Source organism: Hakea prostrata, chromosome 1 (assembly GCF_041222555.1).
Source record: "Hakea prostrata isolate BN-2017 chromosome 1, UWA_Hpros_2, whole genome shotgun sequence".
NCBI lineage: Eukaryota > Viridiplantae > Streptophyta > Magnoliopsida > Proteales > Proteaceae > Hakea > Hakea prostrata.
Window position 1 is genome coordinate 24493356 of NC_142600.1, and position 17872 is coordinate 24511227.

At 38.0% G+C, this 17872-nt stretch overlaps 1 protein-coding gene and 1 pseudogene across 1 annotated transcript; both read left to right on the forward strand.

Annotated features, from left to right (window-relative positions):
• The first annotated feature begins 1177 nt into the window (after positions 1 to 1177).
• Positions 1178 to 10748, forward strand: LOC149028418 (light-inducible protein CPRF2-like). Its single transcript, XM_089136486.1, has 6 exons — positions 1178 to 1814; positions 4897 to 4993; positions 7674 to 7884; positions 8199 to 8274; positions 8362 to 8487; positions 9557 to 10748. Exons 1-6 carry the CDS (start codon positions 1383 to 1385, stop codon positions 9986 to 9988), a joined length of 1374 nt encoding a protein of 457 aa, XP_088992612.1. The 5' UTR covers positions 1178 to 1382; the 3' UTR covers positions 9989 to 10748.
• A 1271-nt stretch (positions 10749 to 12019) lies between these two features.
• On the forward strand, positions 12020 to 14215 carry LOC149028419 (pentatricopeptide repeat-containing protein At1g08070, chloroplastic pseudogene; annotated as a pseudogene).
• The last annotated feature ends 3657 nt before the right edge of the window (positions 14216 to 17872 follow it).

Here is a 17872-nt window from a genome sequence, read left to right on the forward strand (position 1 = left end):
ATTATGTTTTAGTTTAAATCTTAAATTACCCTTAATTACTATAGCAATTAAAATCCTATACTACCCTCAATTTATATTATTGTTAAAATCTAAAATACCCTTTACCAAAAAAAAAAAAAAATCTAAAATACCCTCAATTACTTTGGTAATTAAAACCCTAAATTGCCCTTCAATTAATTTTATTATTAAAATCTCAAAATACCCTTATGTGTTTTTGGTACAATTATGTCCTTTAATTATATGCTTCTTTTTCATTAGAATAAAGAAAAAATAAAAATAAAAATTGTAAATGTCTTTCTTAGGTTTCATTTCTTTCTTTCTTCTCTTTTTTTTTTTTTTTTTTTTTTCTTTCCATAATGAAAGAAAGATTACTAGATTAAAAGACAAAGGGGTATTTTAGGCTCTTGGAATACAATTAATTGAGGATAATTTAAGATTTTTAACTATTAAAATAATTAAAGATATTTTGGAGTTTTATCAATAATATTAACTAAGAGTAATTTAAGATTTTAACTAATAGAGTAATTGAGAATAATTTTGAAGTTTTAAATTAATTTTTTTAATTAAAGGTAATTTGGGTTTTAGACAAAATATTCAATAGTAAAACTAAAATTTACTGTAAAAAATTAAAAGAATAGAGGTATTTGATAACTTTAATAGGTAAAAGGGTAGTTAAGTAATATTATCCAACTAAGAAGTTTAAATGTCATTTGATTAACTAAGAAGGAAAGGAAATGATATTTATCTTATATTATTATCCAACATCAATACCGCTAACTCAATCCATATTGAAAAAAATATTACTATTATATTCAAGGGTAAAATAGTCTGAACAGAAAATAGTCAAACTCTTTAGGGCTTAAAATTATTGGATAACTATAAAATCCTTAAATTTTACTCCAGTTTCCTTTTCTCAGCCTGGTCCATCCATATCCTACTCATCCCCGGCTTATCCACTTGCGGAAAATAAAAATAGAAGTTTAATTAGATAAAGAAGAAGAAAAGAGTTGAAAATTGATATCATATTATCCCACAAAAACCAAAAAGGAAAGGCTGTCCAAGCCTAAAAGACTGCAAAAGACTCCAAAAGCCCAATTGCAGTAAAGTGGGACCCACATCTAGCTTGCGGTCCCCCGCATCCCGCAACAAGTAGCGCAGACCCTGAAGACCCAATTAGATTTTTTTTGTAAAGAAAAAATGTCGTATGTTTTCAACGTTCTATAAATCTGCCAATCTGATCTTCACAATCTCTATTTCCAAATTTTCCGTGGGAATAGATGTGACGAAAAGAAAGCAGGGATTAGGGAACGAAGAAGAGATAATCAGAGAAGCAACCGTTGTGATTGATTGCGTGAGTGTTTTGTCTGGGGAGAGAGAGGGGAATGGATAGGGTGTTCTCAGTGGAGGAACTTTCAGGTCCGTTTTGGCCAGCGCCGTCACGGCAACAATCTCACTCGTCAATTGGAGCCGATGAAGAGCGGAACATGATGAATCGTAGCTCGTCAGAATGGGCTTTTCAGAGATTTCTTCAGGAAGCTGCCTCGGCATCGGAGAACTCGCAATCTCCTGCATCGTCATCTGCTGCCGTAGATACCCCTTCTCCGCCTGCTGTACTTCCCTCTTCGTCTTCCTCGAAGAGAGCCAGCGATGGCGGGTGTGAACGTGATGATGAGGTTGTCGAGATCAAGGACCCACCTCCGCCTCTGCCTTCTAATCCTCTTCCACCCCCTAACGTTCCCATTGATTCTGAGGAGTACCAGAATTTCCTCAAGAATCGTCTCAACCTCGCCTGTGCTGCTGTTGCCTGGACTCGGGTATTCTTATCTTCTTCCATTTTCTCAACGTTTCTTTGATTTATAGCTTTGTATACTCCCCCTCCTGTTCTTGTTTGCAACTTGCAGGATCATTTTTGTACTCCTGATCCATCGATTGGATTTCTTCGTATTGTACTTATGATCTATGTTGATACCAGGCTGGGATTTGCTGGATGCATTATAAGTGATTACGAGATAATATTTTGGTTCGCTAGGTTTTTTTTTTTTTTAATATTCTGAATTTTCTTCAATACGTTTTCTTCCCCCGCATGGATTTTTTTTCGTCTTTGGCATGTTTATATGAGGCTTATTGCTTACAGGGACTTCGCCACTTTCTGTGGCTAGGAAACACCCACAAGTGCGTAGTTAACTTAGATTTCGTTAACCTGCGCACCGGGAGATCATAAACATGACATCAGTTGTTTATGATGTTACTTTTTGCCGGTTCACTTAGTTGAAATGTTCAAAACTTATTTATGTAATTTACACACAAATATAATAATAATAATAATAATAATTTTTGTAATATTTGTTTAATATTAATATTTCTTTTATTTAGTTATTTTCTGTTTCCTTTTTCTTTTTTCCTTTGGTGGTTTTTGTCACGGCAGCTTTACTCCACATCATCAGAAAGTGAGAAGCTAAAGGTTTGATTTATGTATAGAAAGTACCGTTGGTTATTATTTTCAAGGTCAAAGAGCACATTCACGCAGTGTGATGCGAGCCCAACTTAAACTCTAGTCAAACCGAGCCATGGAATGTATAATGAAGTAGAGAGGTGCTACTAGAAGGGTACCTTCACATAAGGAAGTGACCTGGAGATGTGCCCTCAAGTGGGGAGTTGATTTTTGTCTCAGGTTTGAGACTCTATATATACCCAGAAACAAGTTCTGCTGGAATCAATTTAATTTCTTTTCTTCTATCCCTCTCTGTCTGAAGGCACCTGAAGGAGCCATTTCTGGGGTGCACCTGAATGGTTAGGGACTAATTGATCTTGGAGGTGACAATGCATGATCAACCTGTATTTCACAAATTTGGGTGTTTAAATAGCTTAAAGAAAGTGATAACAGTACATTTCAGTTCCGAACCATTCGTGATTGCGAACTTACAAATCGTGAAAATTCCTCAACAACATCACTTTCTTCCTGTCTATCGCCTTATGCAGTCCTATTTGTTGATGAATGATGCTAAGAAGGGGGGAATTGATTATTCATGTCCCTCGAGGGTGTAGCACTGGGTAATTGATTTTGTTCTTATCTGTTCCTAAAACATGTGGAACCTGTGTTGAGGATTGCTTAAGGCAAGAAAAGTTGATGGCGTATTACATTCCCAATGCTTGTCTTTTTTTTTTTTTGGGGGGGGGGGGGAATGCTCTGACTGTCATAGGTTCGTAACAATCTATGCTTAAATGTTACTGAGTAGTTATAAAATCTAGGAACAAAAAGTTGAGTTTGTTAGCATATTTGAATTTGCAATACTCTATATTTGTATAATTGTGTATCAGTGATGATTAAACTGAACACCTTGGTGATGACCTTATGGTCATAATGGTCTTGGGAGTATTAATCATTTGTTTAACTTGTGAAAGGCCTTTATGTCCCCACAATCTCAAGAACATAGTTGAACTATGAAAGGTGTGTCAAGCAAACATTGTTTGGAGGACAAAGTTGGAGCTGGGATCACGTCATACAAGATTCACCCAGCTACAATTGACAGTGCCAATGACTTGGAAGAGCTATGTGCATCAAAAGAATGAAAGGGATCAATATTAACTTCAACTGTACAGAAATTGAGATTTTATTTGTAAAATTTGTTCATTATCCTATATAACAAGTCTAGAAAGCCTAGAAACCCTTAAAAGTGCATAGTGAGTCACATAATATGATAAGGTGGTTGGCCGATCACTTCAGATATTCGTTGATAGACAAATAGTGACTTCTCAGAGAGGAAGAGTGACCGGCTGCAAGAGATATCTCTTATGAGGGTTACCAGACAGTCAACTGCACACCTATGGCTGCATCAGTTAGGTTGATGGCTGTAGGCAGCCAATTGAAGTTCCCAGATGTTTGCTGCTGATCAATTGCCCATTGGGCTCTAATGGCTAGTCAGCATGGTCAACTGGATCCATTAGGCAGTTAGCTATCCAGAGCCCAACATTAAGAAGCAGCTAGATTTTTTACCATTATGAGTTTGGTTATAAATAGGTGAGCATATTGCAAAGGACCTATAAGTTGAGGGATATGCACTTTATCTGGAATACCCACCATAGACGGAGTAATGTAATAGTGCTTTGATTTGTGTATCTATCTAATCAAAGGTTTGAATTCTTGAACTTAAAAATCTTGAATTTGCAAAGAACTGAGAGAAACTGCTTCCTGAATTTGATGGAATGGTTACCTCTTATGATCAACAGGGTTGCCCTCTTTTGGATGTTACATTTAAGTCTCAAAAGTATACCGAATGAAAAAGCGTCATCATTATATGCTTTTGTGACTTCTGTCAACATGGAGCTTATCAACCATTGTTATTTTGATACACCTTTCTACCAGCTGTAGTTGGTAACTGTAATATCTTTTTCTTGTGGTCAGTTGGTGGTTGGTAATTGGAGTAATCCTTTGGTCTAGATTGGTTTGTTTTCACCTTAAAACTAGAAGTTGATTAGTAACATCCTACCATGTATTGGTCATCCCACTTGCAACTCCTATTTGTGACTCTTAGTAGTACATTGTCTTCCTCCCTCTTACTTTATTCATCACCCTATTGTCATGACTTGTCTGTAATTAGACGTCTTGAACTTTATATTGTCATGATTAATGACATAAGATTTTGTGATCCGGTTCTTTTACGTTTACCTTAAATGCTAACTTTTGTTATGCTGGACAATTCTCCTTGGCCTTCTCCACCCTTTAATATCTGTTCATTTTTTTGCCTGCTCATGCATCTTGATGAGTTTTACCCAAAAAAAAAAAAGAAGCATCTTGACAATGCTTCGTTTTATTTTTAATAGCTCTTGGAATCTTGTACTATCCTGTTGTCATGCTATATCAATTCCGAAGTTTCTAATATTTATTTTTTTGGTCAGGCATCTTCCATGAAACCTCAAGATTCAACTCAGGTGGCTGATTGTGGATCACAAGCTTCTAATTCTTCACAGTTGGGAACTCAAGCTCCCTCCAAAGGTTTATAACTTCATTCTTTTAGCTTTCTTCTACAACTTTTTTTCTGGGGTGTTAACATGTTCATTTGTTTTTAACCTTTTGTGTTCAAATTGCTATTAAATTTCACATAATTGGTCTCCAGAAGCAACTGCTTTTAAAAAGGAAAATGGTATGCAGAATTGATATTATGCAAAAAAGGAACTAGCACTAATGAAAATACTACTATCTTTTTCTTCTAAACATGATCTTACACTTGAACTTTTTTCCCTGGATGTTGCTTCATGTATGCTTGGCAGTGGATTTGAATGCACAGTGTGCTTTCATTGATGACCCGGTACAAAATTGTGCTTTATGAATTACTGCATTGCTCGTTAGTCTCTTTTATTTTCATACGATTTTCAATCATTTATGCTAGTGCACTCTGATTGTGGCATGGTATAATAATATTTTGTCCTGGACAATACTAAAGACACATAATTTCTTAATGGTTGGTAGGCTGGCAGCAAATATACTTCCATGTACTCGTCACATTAAGAGTTTGTGAGTTGATTCTTACTATTACAAGGACCTCAAGGTAATGCATGGTCAACGTTGTTGACCATGTTTTTTGGTTCTGCAATGCTCTGTCAGTGCCTGCACATCTGCAGTCTCCAACCGTGTTCCTATCTATATTGTATCTTAAGACAATTCTATATAACTTTCAATTGCATAAATTAAAAGGATCAACATTGGTATTCTATGCAAAATATTTAGGAAAGTGTGAGCAGGGAAGTATGTCAGTGCCTGCTTTTCTGCGAGATAGTTTCGGTTCGGTCTTGTTTCCATGAAAGGAAAATTGATTGGTTCTTTGTTTTTTTAAAACTTAGAAAATAATTGTGCATGTCATGTTCTTTCTCCTTTGATTCTGATTAATTGTTTCTAAGCCTACATATACTCAGTTCAAGCTAGAGCTTTCCATGTTTCATATTTTAGCATCAATATCTATGTATGGCCTCTTTTTTGACTCACCTCCCCTGATGCAGATCTGGTTGGCCTGCAGCTAATGCAATGGGAGAGACCGAACTAAACGCTAGATGGCATATCTGAATCTAGGTCTAATGGCCAGATAGTATGGGAACTGAAATATCTTAACAAATAATACCCCAAATTTAACTCACTCATATATAGGGAAGTATGTGTATTTAATCAGGTGTAATGAAGGAAAAAGGGAAGGTGAGAGAGGAAGTAGGAAAATCAGAATCCTGGGTTGAAGGGATGATGGAGATCCAGCCAAAAATTAGGCTCTTTTTCCTAGTAGGCCTAGGGTTGGGTCACATAGGTCTTGGGTCTTCATTGGTTGAGTTTCCTTTGTAATCGGCCTACTTATTGGACCTAAAACATGGGTACATGAGTTGTGTATGAAAATTCCATTAGTTAGAGTTGATGCATATTATTTCATTAGTCCTTATTATAGTTGATCTAGAGTCCTTGTAAGGGTTGAACTATAAAACCCAAGTCCAATTAGAGTTTGTTTTAAAATTCAATGAAGTTTTTAGATTACAACTAGGAATCCTATTCTTTTTTCCGGAACTATTATTTGTTAAGCCACCAATCGCATGTAATAGCTACACAGTCAGATTATCGATAAAGTCAGGTATTGCAGCTCGTATGTTGGTTTTTCTCAGAGAATAACACGCTCTAGCAATGGGTAAGATATCTCTAGGTGCTCGAGTGTAAGGGTCTCTAGTGAAGTCAAGCTGAGAGTCCTCCATGGGTGTGGATTCAACCTGCCTTCAGATCAGTACACCATCTCCACAGCATTAAACGAGGCTCCTACATCCATGTAAGTGGCAGCCAGCATATCGTCCCCCTTCCATCTCACCTCTTTATTGTATTTTTCTTGAATTTTGGATTACTTTTAGACACCAAAGTTTCCAAGTCAGTCTATGCTGGTGTAATAGCTGGAATTGGCTCAAACTTGGGGGACCTTTCCCCCATATTAGGTCTACATTTCCCCCCATTTTAGAACTCCAAAGTTCTCTAGACCCATTAAACATAGAAATCCTACTAGGGTTCAAACTCTTACCAAATTTATGACTCTAAAACCAACCATCAAATTTAGCCATTTTTCACACCGTGTCCTCTTTAGGGCCTGCACACCAATACCTTAATTTAGTTGAATCCAACCAGTGGAAATACCCAAAATGCCCCTCTACAGCCTAGTTTGGAAGTCTGGTTTTGGGTTGATTCATTGAAGATATTGGAAGAATTGGCCTTTGTTCAATTGAGGCTACATCAAGGGGGAGAAGAGGGAGAAGAAAGTAAGTTCAATGTCTTTTACCAGTGAGAAAAGTGTGAGACGAAGTAGCAATATGTTTCCAGACAAACAATTCAATCCATTAATTCCAAATTGCAGAGAGGGTGTTTGTTGATTGCACCACTTATATAAACAGAACAATTTTTCTAGATTAACTCAACCACCATGACTTTCCTAATAAGCCAGCAAAGGATCTTAACACCTTCTTTCCTGCTTTATATTTTACCCCATTACAATGACAAATCCCCAAAACTTAAAGCCCAATAACCTGTATTAAAATCTGTTTCAAAATTAAACTGAGCCTGCCTACCCAACCAACCATGATACACTCCTCCCAGCAACCCAATCCGTTAAAAAAAAAAAAATTCTATTAGTGAACATTATCATTGCTTTTTTATCTATCAGGACCCAGACATGGTGAGCAGACGGGACAAGATAAGGCTCCTGGTGGTCCAGTAGGAATTCCAGCATTACCTGCTATGCAGAAAAAATTAGGAGTTCAGGCTAGACCAACAACCAGTGGGTCATCGAGAGAGCAGTCAGATGATGATGATCTTGAAGGTGAAACAGAAATTACAGATAGTATGGATCCTGCTGATGCAAAACGTGTAAGGAGGTAAACCTTATGCCTCTCTCTTATTGTGCTAATCTTTTCATTTGATTAGGGGTTGGTGCATGATCCTCTGTCCTTGGTACTGGCAATTGCGTGAACTTTTCTGGCTTCCAGAAAGGAGCAATGACATCTAGCTGTTGGCATCTACAAATATCTTTAGGTTTACCATTCAGTGCCTTGACATCCATCTTATTCAACAATTTTTTCAAGTGTGGAGCACATCAGATAATTTTGTGCCATAGATGAATCTGTTGCATTCTTTCGGTGTTTATGGTTTGTAGCTAAATACTTTTTTTGATCTTCCAACTTTTACTCAGGATGCTGTCGAACAGAGAGTCAGCTAGACGATCGAGAAGGAGAAAACAGGCACATCTGAATGAACTTGAGACACAGGTTTGGCATGATTTCTTTGTAATTTAGTTTGCATCTCCACTGATTTTGGGCATGTTTCTGAAGAACTTGCTGTGAATGGCACCCCAGGTTTCACAATTAAGAGTTGAGAACTCTTCATTGTTGAAGCGACTTGCTGATATAAATCATAAGTACACGCAAGCAGCTGTAGACAACAGAATTCTCAAAGCAGATGTTGAAACAATGAGAGCAAAGGTAAGTCATAACTGCTGCTCCTTTGAGCCATTTTCTTAGTGGCTATCAATTCTTACTCCATCATGGAGATTTATTTTGGGGGAGTGATTTCATTTCTTTTTCTTCGGGGTTAATCTTGCAGTAAATATTTTTAAAATTGGAATCCTAAGCATATTTTGGTCTTCTAAGATTGTGGGTTTACTGTAAAATCGATAGTGAAAAAGCGCATATTTGATTTCCAGAAGAGAGGTTCTACACTTGCCCATCCAACTATAGATGCATAGATGAGTTGGTAACCCAAACTTTCACCAATAGAAGCTTATGAATAATCTCTTGGCTTTATAAGCATAGGTGAGTTTTGTTATATCATTGGTTCAAGAATATGTTTGATTTCAGCCTTTGTTGCCAAAAATTGATGGACAAATGGAGTGCTTTTCCTGATCCAAAATGAGGGAGCTTTCACTATTTCGAGGATTTTCCAGTTTTATTGGTCCTTTTCTCATGTAGGCTTATGAGTGCTTGTCAAATGTCTTAGATATTAGATTTTCGAAGCTCTAACATTATAGGAAGTCTTAACTTCAGCTAAAGCCCATCCCAAAATTTCCAGTAAGATGAGTGTGTAAATGTTTCCTCTCTTTTTGTCTGTGAATGGGTGTCTTCCCTCTTAAAGAAATCATATATAATTTATCCAGTATAAACTTTGCTCTCGTCACTTCTGAAAGTGCAAGAACAAATTCTTTCGGATCGTTAAAGATTAGTCTAGTTAGTTGATCTGTTGCTAATTCCTCCATGATGATAGGGGAGATTTTGGTTCTTGATATGGCCTAGTCTCCTCCCTCCTCCTCCCTCCATGAGCTGCAGTGCTGTTAGATTAAAAAAGATTCTTAAAAGAAATAAATGGGTATGTTTTAAGATAATTTCATATAAAAAAAAATACAAAATAATCATTTTTTGGAAGAAATGAAGTTTTATCCTCTCTCTTTTAGTGCTGTAGGTCAAAAGTATTTTAGGATTAAGTGTAATTTTTTTTGGTAATGTCAGATGCCTGCTTAAATTTTACATTAAGAACTTGTTTTCTTTTTACTTCCAGGTGAAGGCAGCAGAAGAAACTGTTAAGAGAGTGAGTGGCTCGAATCCACTGATCTCAGCCATGTCTGGGATCCCGCATGTGGGCATGCCTTTTATGGGCAGCCCATCTGATGCTTCTCCAGATGCTGCCATTCCAGTGCAAGATGACCCCAAGCAGCACTTTTATCAACCTGCTCCTCCCAGTAGTTCTATTGCCCCTAATCCACCTGATGGAAGAGTGCACAATGCCTTACCTGATATCACTGCAGCCTCAGATGCTCCAATTGCTTCAGTTGATGAGATGCAGAATACAACTGGGAGTACAAAGATTGGCCGTACAGTTTCTATGCAGCGGGTAGCTAGCTTAGAACATCTTCAGAAGCGCATCCGTGGGGATGGTGCTTCTAGTGGACCTGTGCAATGGGATGCTGGGTGGGAACCAGGAACCCCCTGAGTGGTCGACAGCTTTATCAAGCTGCCTTCTTGGTTGTAAGGCTTAGAGACTTAGGATTGATTGCAGGATTTTATTTATGGCTCATGTATTACTCCTATTCTTTGCTGCTGATATTGCAGACTCTGAAAACTGTATTTCTCACGTTCCATGGTAAGGTATTTCATCTCTCTTTCTCTCTCTTGTTGATTTGATTCTGGCTTATTTAGTGGTGGCAGTTGTTCGTCCGAACATGAACTTTTGATGTTCTTCCACGCAAAGAAAATGAAAATGGTAATCTTAGATTTGAATCTAGTGAGTGTCACTGTAAACACAGGAAAAAATTTTACGTTTATTCAGCCCGTGTAACTTAGGTTTTGATTTTGAAGATCACATTGTAATTGATCTTGTGGCTCTCTCTGCCTCTGTAAGGTTATCAATGTATGAAATATGAATATCTAGAGGGCACTTCCCTCTCAAATCTAAGTTTTCCTTCACAACGGTAAAGAAAATATCTTCATTCTTCGCCAATGGTGGTTGGACTTTGGGTTCATGGTCTGAAACATCAGTCTCCGGGCCATCTTCTCCATGTGTGGAATGAACCTGCTTGGTATTTTGAATTTTGATTGGATGCATGGATCGGTGTAGATAAAAATAATTAAATATGAGAACTGACGGGTTCATACTTCATAGCCACGAGGAGTCTTGTCACATGAGCCCCTAGGGCAACAATCCGATGGAATCTCCACAAAGATAATCTCCAATTGAGCTTTAAAAGTTTTCACCCTCTTCTATATAAAATAAATGGGGAGTTACCATCAAATAGTTGCTCAATTAGTAATGATCGGCATGTCCAATGAATAGGTCAAGGATTTGATGTCTTTCTGGTGACATCATGGAATAGGGGGGTTCCTCACCACCGTGGAGTCCAGGTTGGAGTCTTGGGATATGCAAGTGGCACGTTTCTTAATGAATAGGTCAATAATTTGATGTTTCTGGTGATGGATGAAATGGTCCCCACCCTCTAATATAAAGCTTGAGGTGGAGAGATTGCAGCAAACCTGCTACCTGCAGCTGAGGGCCAGGATTTTGCCACATGTTTAAAAAATATTCAACGGTGTTGAATCAACTAAATGGGATATAAATGTAAATAAAATTTTGTTTTTTACATTTGAAATATTTTTATTTATAAAAAGAGGTTTAATATTTTCCAAATTTACAATACGAATCCTAAATCCACCAGATTGAATCAACGATTCTCCCTACCTTTCTCTTCCCTCCCCAACATCACCGGCACCACCACCTTTTACTTCTTCTCTGTCCCGCTCAATGGCTTCTGCTTCTTCTTCTTCTTCTTCTTCTTCTTCTTCTTCTGCCGTTTCGAAACGAAGAGGTATTCCTGGAGCTTCATTCGTGGAAGATGTTTAAACTTATCTCACTCAATCAGGCTTGGATGCGAACTCGGCTCTTGCGTTTCTTCAAGAGAGGTCAAAACTCTGTCTACCTTATGTTTGTTTTGTTACATGGGTCATAGTTATTTGTGTATTTCAGCTCATAGTTAAATTGGTTTTGAAGCTTCTATTAGGGTTTTCTTTGGGTTTTTTTAGTGATGGGCTCTTTTCTGTTGGTTCAAAGGACTTGGTGTTTTGAGAACTTTTACTGAATTCGATCTTCTCGAACCGTGGATCAATGGATTATATAGCAACTCGTTTGAATACCACTGCTAAAATTTGGGGATTCGTCGGGTAGAGGCAGAATGTCATTTTGTAATTCTAAAATTTTCAAACCTCTAAATGTAAAAGAAAATTATATTTACATATATACCCCCACTTAAGTTTTCAACGGTCGGATTAATTTTTGCTTACGTGGCCTAATACTAACCATTAGCAGCTGATCTAATTAGTTAGTGTTCAGTTTTATAATTTTTTCGCATTGCGACTGTTTATTCCCGCCACCAGAAACAGACATTTGGAAAGAAGCAACCAACTTTTAAATGGTTGAACTCTGCCCTCTGTCACTGATCTTTGAATGCTTTTCCGGTCCAAACCCAATTTAATGAAATGGGCTACTCTCACCACTCTAAAGCATTGCACTCAAATCCATTCTCATTTGATCATCACGGGAACGGTTCACCCTTCTGCACTTCGTAGCCTTCTAAAATGTATAGCAAACGCGGATCATGGCGATACTGCATACGTCCTTGACGTTTTTGGTCAAATTCCCAAGCCCTCCACTTTCTTATGGAATATTGTCATCAGGGCTTGCTTGAGGAACCATGCCCCACAGGAATCATTCGCCCTTTACTCGAAAATGTGTCGAGAGGAAGTTATTCCTGATGTTTATACGTTCCAGTTCTTGTTCAAGGCATGCGCCCGGTGCTCCTCTACCCATCTGGGGCGGACGATCCATGGCAACTTCCTCAAGCTCTGTGACGAGTTTGATGTTTTTGCTGGCAACTCTTTGATCCACATGTATTCCGAGTTGGGTTATATTGATTTAGCCAAGAAAGTTTTTGATCAAATGGATTTTAAAGACGTAGTATCATGGACGACGACGGTTGGTATTTATGCCAAAAAGGGGTTTATGGCTGACGCTCTGAAGTTGTTTGATGAAATGCCTGAACGGAATATTGTATCTTGGACTAGCATGATTTCGGGTTTTGCACAGACAGGTAAACCTGAATTGTCTATTCAATATTTCAGGAAAATGGTTTCAGCTAATATCAAGCCAGATGTAGTTTCCATGGTCTCAGTACTCTCAGCTTGTGCCCGTTTAAAGGAGATGGACTTGGGGAAATGGATTCATCACTTCATCATTAGAGAGCAGATTGGCAAGAATATAAATTTGACTGTTGCTTTGATTGATATGTATGCAAAATGTGGAGATATAGATGCTGCTCAAAAAGTTTTTGATAGCATGGGTTGCAAGACCCTTGTGGCTTGGAATGCCATAATTGATGGGTACTGCAAATTGGGCAAGCTGGATGTAGCTTGTTTGCTCTTTGACCAGATGGATTATCGAGATGTTATCACATTGAATTCGATGATAACTGGATACATCCATAACAGTAGCTTCACGAAGGCCCTGTTATTGTTTTCAAAATTGCGTGATTTTGGTTTAAAGCCTGATGATTTTGCAATTGCGAGTGCACTCACTGCTTGTGCAAATTTAGGTTCCCTATATCATGGAAGGATATTGCATGGTTATATCAAGGAGAACTTGACTCAACCAGATGTTTTTGTTGGTACCGCTCTTTTGGACATGTACTCAAAATGTGGGAGGATAGATCAAGCGTTGCAAGTCTTCAACAGAATGCCCAGGAAGGATGTGTCAGCCTGGACAGCTATGATTTCTGGCCTTGCTATGAATGGAGAGGGGAAATCTGCTATAGCTCACTTCTTGTTAATGCGAGAAGAAGGGATATGGCCAAACAGAGTTACTTATATAGGTATTTTGAGTGCTTGTAGCCATGCTGGCCTTGTTGAAGAGGGTCATCTCCATTTCAATGAGATGAGGCATTTATACAAAATGGAGCCGGAGATTGAGCACTATGGTTGCATGGTGGATCTCCTTGGTCGCTCTGGTTATCTTAAGGATGCTGAAAGTTTCATAGAAAGTATGCCCATGGAACCAAATTCTGTTATTTGGGGTTCTCTTTTAGGGTCATGCAGAGTCTATAATGAAGTGGAACTAGCTGAGAAGGCAGCAAAGCATCTCCTTGTTTTGGAACCCCAGAAAGATGCAGTTTATATCTTGTTATATAACATATATGCTAGCACAGGAAGGTGGGGGAATGCCTTTGAGATTCGGGGCATGATGGAAGATCGTGGGATCAAGAAGTCAGTTGGCTGTAGTTCCATTATGATTGGGGGAAGTGTACATGAGTTTGTATCTGGTGATAGATCACATCCTGAATTTGATAAGATACACATTATGATGAGTGAAATAGCAGAGAGATTGAAGTTAGCGGGTCACATGGCCAACCCATCAGAGGTCTTGCTAGATATAGACGAGGAGGATAAGGAACAAGCTTTGTTCAGTCACAGTGAAAAATTGGCTGTTGCTTTTGGAATCCTCAAACTAGGAAATGATATTCCTATTCATATTCTTAAGAACTTGCGTGTTTGCAGGGATTGCCACTCTGCCATCAAAATGATTTCTAAAATTTGGAATAGAGAGATTGTAGTCCGGGATCGTAGTCGCTACCATCACTTCAGGCAAGGAGTATGTTCCTGTGGTGATTTTTGGTGATGTCAGTTGATTGAATTTGTGACTATCTATTCTTCCAATGGGTAAATTTGACAATACCTAAAGTTTGTGTGCCACTTGAGCGGTTGAGCCAACCATCAGTCTGGCAAATTAAATCTGCAGAAGAGAGAGTGCTAATGAGTACAAGCTCTGGGTCTTGTCAAGTCCCTTTTCTCTCTATCATGAAATGTTGTTACTGTTGAGGCAATCAAGGGAGGCAATGGTTGTAGTACTAATACAATTCAAAGATATCACTAATCTATGACTACGAAAACTTTGATTGCAAAGTTAGTTTTTTTGTTACTTGACTAATTTGGGGCTAATTTGGGGCCTTCTTATGAGACCTTTGCAACGACCATGCTAAAACCTCCTATGCCCTCTTATTCTGAGATTGTTCTCTTCTTCAAAGCCATGACTTGTGAATTAAGGGTGTTCTTGGTGAAGCTCCTAGTTTGGCTCTTGCTTTCACTACCCAAACGGTGTGAAAAGACGATGGTTGTGGGGGTTTTCAATACAGAGGAGGAGGTCGTTATGGCCATGGAGGTTGTTCGATCGGTGATAATTATTTCTCCTTGCATAATCAAGGGTTTTCTCTGATAACAAAATCAGGGGTATATGAGAAAGAAAATCATGTCTTTGTGCCTAATACTATTCTAAGATGCCAAGTTTGTAAGAAAATTGGGCACGATGCTCTCAAATGTTAGTTTCGATTTGATCACTTGTATCAGGTTAGTTTTGTACCAAAGGCCTTAACAGTTGTTCAGTTAAATGATCATCACGATCGATGATCATTGGATTCTTGATTCAGGAGCAATGAATCACGTTACATTGGATCCAAGTAAGCTCTCTCATCTAATTTCTTTCAAAGGATCTTCTGGATTAATGGTAGGTAATGGGTGTTCTCTTCCAATCACTCATAAGGGTTTTGGTAATCTGGTTTTGCCTTTACAAGATGTTTTGTTGTCCCAGAGATAATGTAGAACTTGGTCACTTGTTTTGTGTCTTCTAATCATCAGTTGGCTGATGTCTTTACCAAACCTCTACCCCGTCGTGAATTTCTTTCTATATATTGCAAACTAGGTCTCCTACCTCGGCCTAGTTTGGGGAGGGATATGGAGACACGTGTATAGTCATATTAGTTGAGTACTTTCCATAAATACTTGGTACTCAAATTTAGAATAAAATATGCATTATATTTCCTATCTTCTATAAAAACTTCTGCACCACCACCTCCATCAATCAGTTAAATTGGAAAAAAGAAACAAACAAACAAGGATGGCCACTTTTCTGGTGTTCTTAGTTCTCACTTTGAGTTTCCTCCTAGGTGGAGTTTTGTTGTCGTGGTTATTATGGAGTTGAGAAGTTGTAGTGATAGCCGTTGACGATGAAGATTGTGCGAGCACAACTCAAGATAAGAGGAGTTCTCAATGTCCTCTTTCATGCAAGTGGAGAAGATCAACAGTGGTGGTGGTGCCGCCCGTGCAACTGAGGAGACGAAGATAAAAAGATCATTTTATTGGGACTTGGGAGTAATATTTTCTCGCTGAATCTTATCATTCACTCATTGGATCATCATTTGCTTTTTATATTGATTTCACAGGAACAACCCCAGGAAGAGAACAATGATGACATGGGATTCAGCTTGTATTGGAAGAGAAGCTGCGTGAAAGAAGAAAAGAGGGGAGAAGGCGGGGTGGTGGGGATCGGGAGGAAAGGGGAGGAGAAAGTGACCTTAAAAGTGTTGGTTGCTATGGGACTCAAATGTAATTTATTATATAAAGAGGAATTAGACGTAATTTATTACACTAAGGAGACCCAACATTAATTTATACTATACGAAAATGACCAACGTGTCAAAAAAACTCAAGAAATTACAAATGCATTCTAAAGATTAACTCAAATCTTTTTTCTCAGCCACATAGTCACTGCACGCATGCCTGCAACCATACGTGGAGGATTTGCTTCATAGTAATTTTATTTATATCGAACTCTTCTGTCAAGTCAAGAAACTGTTGATTAAGTAATTAAGTAATTAATTAATTAATTTTTTTAATAAAGTTAGTGGTTCTTCAGGTTCACAAAGCCTCGTTACAGTAGCTATTTTAGATTTTCTAGTTTCTTGCATTTACAGCTTACCTAGACAGCTGAAACATTTCTACCGACTTTGCACCACCACCGTTCATGCCTCTAGTTCCAAAACCATTTTCCTTTTTTGTATGGACTGATAACGCACTGTTTCATGCAACTCACCCAAGTGATGGTCAGCTTTCTCACACTCCTTTGTTTTCTTTGCAATAATAATTCCAGTCCAGTCCAAATCCTAATTAGGAAAACGTTAATGTCAAAAGGTACTTCACTTTAAAGGCTTCATGAATGCCAATAAGCTGTATAAAAAGATCGCCCATATTTCTTTTCCTTCCCTTTCACTTGAGAGAGTATTAACCATTCCAACTACACATTTCTATACCGAATGATAAGGTGGACGAGTTTTTGTGACCTTAGCAGAACCCTACTAATTTTTCTATGAGAAAAAAATCAGTCATGGAACTGTGCCCAATCTCAGGAATCAAGAGCATGCAAAGCTATCATTCATAATAAAAACAGAGAGTCTATTCCCAGTTGACGTCCATGCATGCGTATCATTGATCTCTGCACTATAATTTATATAAGAGGTGGGTTTTGATGTAATGGTTGATGAATCATAGTTGTAATATGATGTGTGAAAAGTGTCGAAATAATCTCTTAACAAAAATTGTTTTTTAGAAAAAGATTCACACAAAAGTATATATCCATAAATATATTAATGCAGTGATCAAGGTGAGACACTCGTTTTGTCCGTCTCTGAGTTTGAATGCAAAGATTATGAATTATTTTTCTGATATTTCTGGGTACAAAGATATTTTAATGGTAGCATGCGTGACTCAAATGTTTTAATCCAAAAAAGATTATGTATATTATCTGACATATTTTCATTTGATGATTAAAACAAATAAATCCATCAGCTGGGCTGTGTCCTGTGTGGTATATACACTTGCACAAATGATCAATTTAAGATGCCAATGAGAACAGTTTTGGCCACTGCCGCTTTCCTCCTTCCAAATTTCATCTCCGGTAGACCTCTGTGAGGACGCCTGTCAGACGTCTCCACTGCCTAAGAGCCTCTCTCTCTCTCTCTGTATGTCTTTTCATGCTTGCTATTTGTTATTTCTGTGCTAATCTTTGAACATTAGTTATTTTTTTGGTTTAGAACAATCAAAATCTTCCACTTGTTGTCCTGACCAATGGGCTCATATCATTTGACTTTCTAAGTTTACAGACATCTGTATTGAAGGAGAATGGACTAAGAGATTAGTATTTAGTGACAGTATCAGAATGAGTAACTGAATGAGTGATTAGTTGAAGCTTTTACAGTAGGTTCTTGCCTCTTGGTCGTCTCTGCAAGTTGATTAAATTTGATCCTAGTTCTCCGCTTGCTTTCCCCAAGGAGATGTGATAAGAACAAGGAAATTTAATTCTATCAGTAGACTTTAGGGGTAAGGGGGGAAATTGGTAACAGCATGTTGTAATTGTACAGGGATACCTTTGCAAGGGAGGAGGGGTGGGATGTCATTGATATAGTTTGCTTCCCTATACCCTTGAGTCATGAGAGTGGTTAAAATT

What these genes read in the sequence shown, in the direction of transcription:
- LOC149028418 (XM_089136486.1), top strand. Translation starts at nt 1,383, where the DNA reads ATGGATAGGGTGTTCTCAGTGGAGGAACTTTCAGGTCCGTTTTGGCCA. An exon ending in TGAATGAACTTGAGACACAG is followed by an intron (nt 8,275 to 8,361) that starts GTTTGGCATGAT and finishes ATGGCACCCCAG; the next exon opens with GTTTCACAATTAAGAGTTGA. An exon ending in TTGAAACAATGAGAGCAAAG is followed by an intron (nt 8,488 to 9,556) that starts GTAAGTCATAAC and finishes TTTTACTTCCAG; the next exon opens with GTGAAGGCAGCAGAAGAAAC.